This window comes from Sinocyclocheilus rhinocerous, unplaced genomic scaffold (assembly GCF_001515625.1).
Source record: "Sinocyclocheilus rhinocerous isolate Xijiao unplaced genomic scaffold, SAMN03320098_v1.1 scaffold6280, whole genome shotgun sequence".
Classification (NCBI taxonomy): domain Eukaryota; kingdom Metazoa; phylum Chordata; class Actinopteri; order Cypriniformes; family Cyprinidae; genus Sinocyclocheilus; species Sinocyclocheilus rhinocerous.
In genome coordinates, this window is record NW_015635808.1 from 42,388 (window position 1) to 46,375 (window position 3,988).

The following is a 3,988-nucleotide window of genomic DNA, read 5'->3' on the forward strand; positions in this document are numbered from 1 at the left end:
CGCGGCTGGCGAATTCAACGAAGGGGCGGCCGGCGGGGTTGCGGCAACCACATGTGACGACCCCAGGCTGGACTTCGTTTCGTCCACGGTGAAAGCCGATCCGGCGATCGACAGCGCGAAGTTGATGTATTTCCTCAGCGGCCAGCACGGATCAGCTCCAGGCATGATGAAGCGGATATCGTTCTCTTTTGGAAGGCCAAACAAAGTACTTTTTCTTTCGCAGCAAACCACACAGTGTCTCCATGACATGGCGGCGTTTTATATGGTTTAATACTACAGCGAGAATAAAAGTTACTCCTTCTTTCTTTGTGTGAACATTTGGGCGGTGTTATGCAAATCTTCGCACATCGTGACGTAGACATGTGGGGGCGTGTTAGAACGAGCCGTTTTAGGTAGGCGTGGTTGACTCTTAACTTTTATAAAGAATATCTCTTTGGATTTGAGACTTTAGTCTTTGCAACTTTACAGATCTTCTTTATGCACCAAGAGCTTGTAACACTTCAAAGAGAAAAGAAAAATGTAATCGCATCATATGACCCCTTTAAAAATCCAATACTGTGTTATTAAGTTGCTTAAAATTGACTGAAACAGGAAGCACAGAAACTGTAATGTTGGAACATGTTAGAACATTTAGTGCCTCTCATAACTGACTTTACAACAGATAATTGACTGGCATCCCAAATAGCCAATCAAATCACTGCGCTGAGAAGCCATGTGACCAACCGCCATTTTGCCCGTCAAGTCCATAAAGCTTTTAGTGAACTATTGCACAAGTACAAACCTTTTTTGACAAATTCCTTTAATTATGGTATAAATGTGTTATTATGGCTCATATGAACACTAGGTTTCCAGAGGGGTTAGTTATTGGAGTTTCATATATTCCGTTCACAAAATCAGCCAGCAATCCAAGAAAAATGAATCAGAGTTGTCCATCTTTATGACTTTTGACCTTTGCTCATTTTATACTTCTGTAACTGAATGTTTTCTCCATTAATTAAAAAGACTGTACAAATAAATTCTGTGAGTTTAGGCAGTTTTGTGTGACTGTCATTAACTTTGTCATAAGGTCAGTTAATTTTAATGCTTTGTGATTGTCAGTGTTGGAAAGGCACACACACACACACACACACACACACACACACACACACACAGTTTACAGGGATTCTCCATAGGTGTAATGTTTTTTTTACTGTACAAACTGTATTTTGTATCCCCTTTACCTTAACCCTACACCTCAAACAAAACTACAGGCAATTTTTTAATTTCAAAAAGCACTGTTTAGTAAGTTTTTAAGCCTTTTGGTTTACAGGGACACATGATGTGTCCTCATAAACCATGTTGTGTTGTAGTACCCATGTCATTATACACATCTGTTTCCTCATAAACCATGACACACTGTTAGACGCACTCCACTTCTGTATTTGAAATACAATTGCCTTTATGTTACATTTGGCTCTATGTTATTGTTTTAAGGTTGTGTACCAAATACACTCTTTTTTTTTTCCCTGTAGCTCTAAAGGTTTTAAAATATCACAGAACAGCATCTCTTCACTTTAAAAATATTAAGGATGGTAAAGTTAAAGGAGATAAGGAAGTGACTGCACAGATTTATCTGGATGAAGCAGATTCTGTGACTGTACAAATGTCCCTGCTGGAGGAGAACAAAGCTCCATCATCAAAGGTATCATGTTTACTTTATCTAGAATTAAGGCTCAATCTCATCAGTTTATTAATCGGGTTTTGAGCTTTCGATTGCTTATACGCATAACTAAAGCAAACTGATGGACCTACTACAATACACACTAGTAACTGTTAAACTATTTCAGTTCAGACTCCTAGTACAGTAGTAGTAGTAAGCTCATCTATGACCTGTAGCAATAATTTGGTATTAATTCAGTTATCTTCATTTAGCTGTGGGCATAAAATTCTTAAATGAAATACCATCAATTGTTTTTTAGGTGAACAGAACCAAACCTGTGACTTCAGTAGTATCAGAAGACACAAACAATAGCGAGGATGTTGCAGCGAACAGAGCTTCAAACGATGCTGAGATCCCAAAAACATTTAAAAGGACCCCAGAGACCTCAGCTGGATTTACTGTCCCCCTCCATCAGTTCTGGTACATGCTTCATGCTTACAGAAAGGAGATAGAGAAAATTGAGAAACAACATGGAGTCATTATGCATGCAGAAGTGTCAGTCTCATTCATATCCACCCAGAACTCAAGCCCTGATTCGGTCTCCAAAGCCTCTGAGGATTTTCGGAATCTTGTCACTGATTGTGTGGTTCATTTTAGTGATGCTGCCATTAATCATAATGACATGAATTCAGATATTGTGAAGGAGGCAATTCATACCATCCAGTCAGAGGAGGCAAAGTTGATGTTGACCATGTCTGCCAGCGACTGCCGGTTCTTAGGACCGAATAAAATTACAGACATGATTAAAAGAGAGACAACAAGAGTGGAACAACAATTCAAAGACAAATCAAATGAAATGGATGTAGATAACAATGTTTCTCCACAAAGCAGGTTTTCACTGGAAATGGACACTAAGGACCTTCCAACTCAACTTGAGATGGACAAGGTTCATTGGGATCTGATGAATCTTTCCTATAAAGAACAATTATCACAGCTTGAAACAAAGTATGGAGTGTCATTGCATGAAGACAAAATGCAGAAAAATTTAATTAAGGTTCAAACTCGATCTAAAGGAGTTCAGCATATTAATCTGGATAGTCATGCCCTCAGAGCTTTAACACAACTCTACCAGAAACTTGCCTCAGCCACTGTCAGCTGTAAACTCACAAACCTTACAGATAAAACTGACGTGGCAGCACTATTAGAGAAACTTCAGCAGCAGCATCGTGTTGTTGCAGCAGCAGATAGACTCAGTCCCTGGAGGCTTGTTGGACTGCCAGAACATCTCGGTCCTGCCATTGCTGAAATTGAGAAGACACTTCAGAGGAATGTGTTTGATGACAAAATGAAGAAATTGATTGGTTACTCAGGTGACATTCCTCACACAAGAAAAATCAACTGGAATCAGATGCCTGATTATGGACCAGGAGCAGTGGGTGGAGCAGTACAGGATGAGGGAGTGAAGTTTAGAGGGCAAGGCAAAGCAGATGCTGGTTTCAATGAAGAGTCAAAAGACAATTCTAGACATGAGAGTAAAGGTGCTCATGCTGAAGAGGAGACATGTACTATTTGTATGGACAGCTTCACCAACAAGACAAAACTGAAATGTGGGCATGAATTCTGTCAGGAATGTATAAGGATGTCAGTGGAGAGTCTGGGATCCATCTGTCCTGTGTGCAAGGAAGAAAGTTTTCAGATTTATAAAACCATGCGTACGCCAGAACCTGCGCAACAATCCTTTTATAAATCCCTGTCAGCGGAAGATTGTGCGTACGTGAATCCAGGGGCGTGTCTACATGGTGGCCCCAGGTGCCCCCCTACCAGATGTCTTGCGATAGGTTTGTTTTTTGTCAGAGCCGGGGCTCGAACTAGGGTCTCTGGCGCAAGAGTCTTAATTTCCACCACTGAGCCACAGGAGGCAGTTGAACCGAATAGTCAGACGCATTCTTAAATTAACTCAAGAGTTTATTTAACAAAAAACATCAGAAAGGGTACAAAAATCCTTTCCTTAATGAAAGCCACAAAACAGAAAAATCTTCAGTCCAAAAATCAAAGTATAGTTCTTTGAACTAGAGCAGACTTACGGCAGCAACTGGCTTAGGAACAACAATAACCAAGCAAAGATACAAAGGAAGTGACCAGTTTAAATACACAGCCCAGAACAAGGCACATCTGAAAACAATAGCACTGATTACAAGAGGCACAACATTGACAGGAGAGTACCATAGGGACCTCTAGTGGCCAAAATGAGACATACAAAGCAAAAACAGCAAAAACTCCCCTCCCTCTAGGAACGGCTCCTGACGTTCCCTCCAGGACAACTGGGCTTGCGAGCGTGGCGAGCGTGAA

General features: G+C 40.7%; 1 protein-coding gene across 1 annotated transcript in view; it reads left to right on the forward strand.

Annotated features, from left to right (window-relative positions):
• The window catches only part of LOC107747475 (E3 ubiquitin-protein ligase DTX3L-like), a 16,305-nt gene that overhangs the window by 7,575 nt on the left and 4,742 nt on the right, over nt 1-3,988 (forward strand). Inside the window, exons 4-5 of the mRNA XM_016562005.1 lie at nt 1,512-1,681; nt 1,959-3,327. Of these exons, the coding sequence (XP_016417491.1) occupies nt 1,512-1,681; nt 1,959-3,327 (1,539 nt within the window). The remainder of the gene's footprint in view (nt 1-1,511; nt 1,682-1,958; nt 3,328-3,988) is intronic.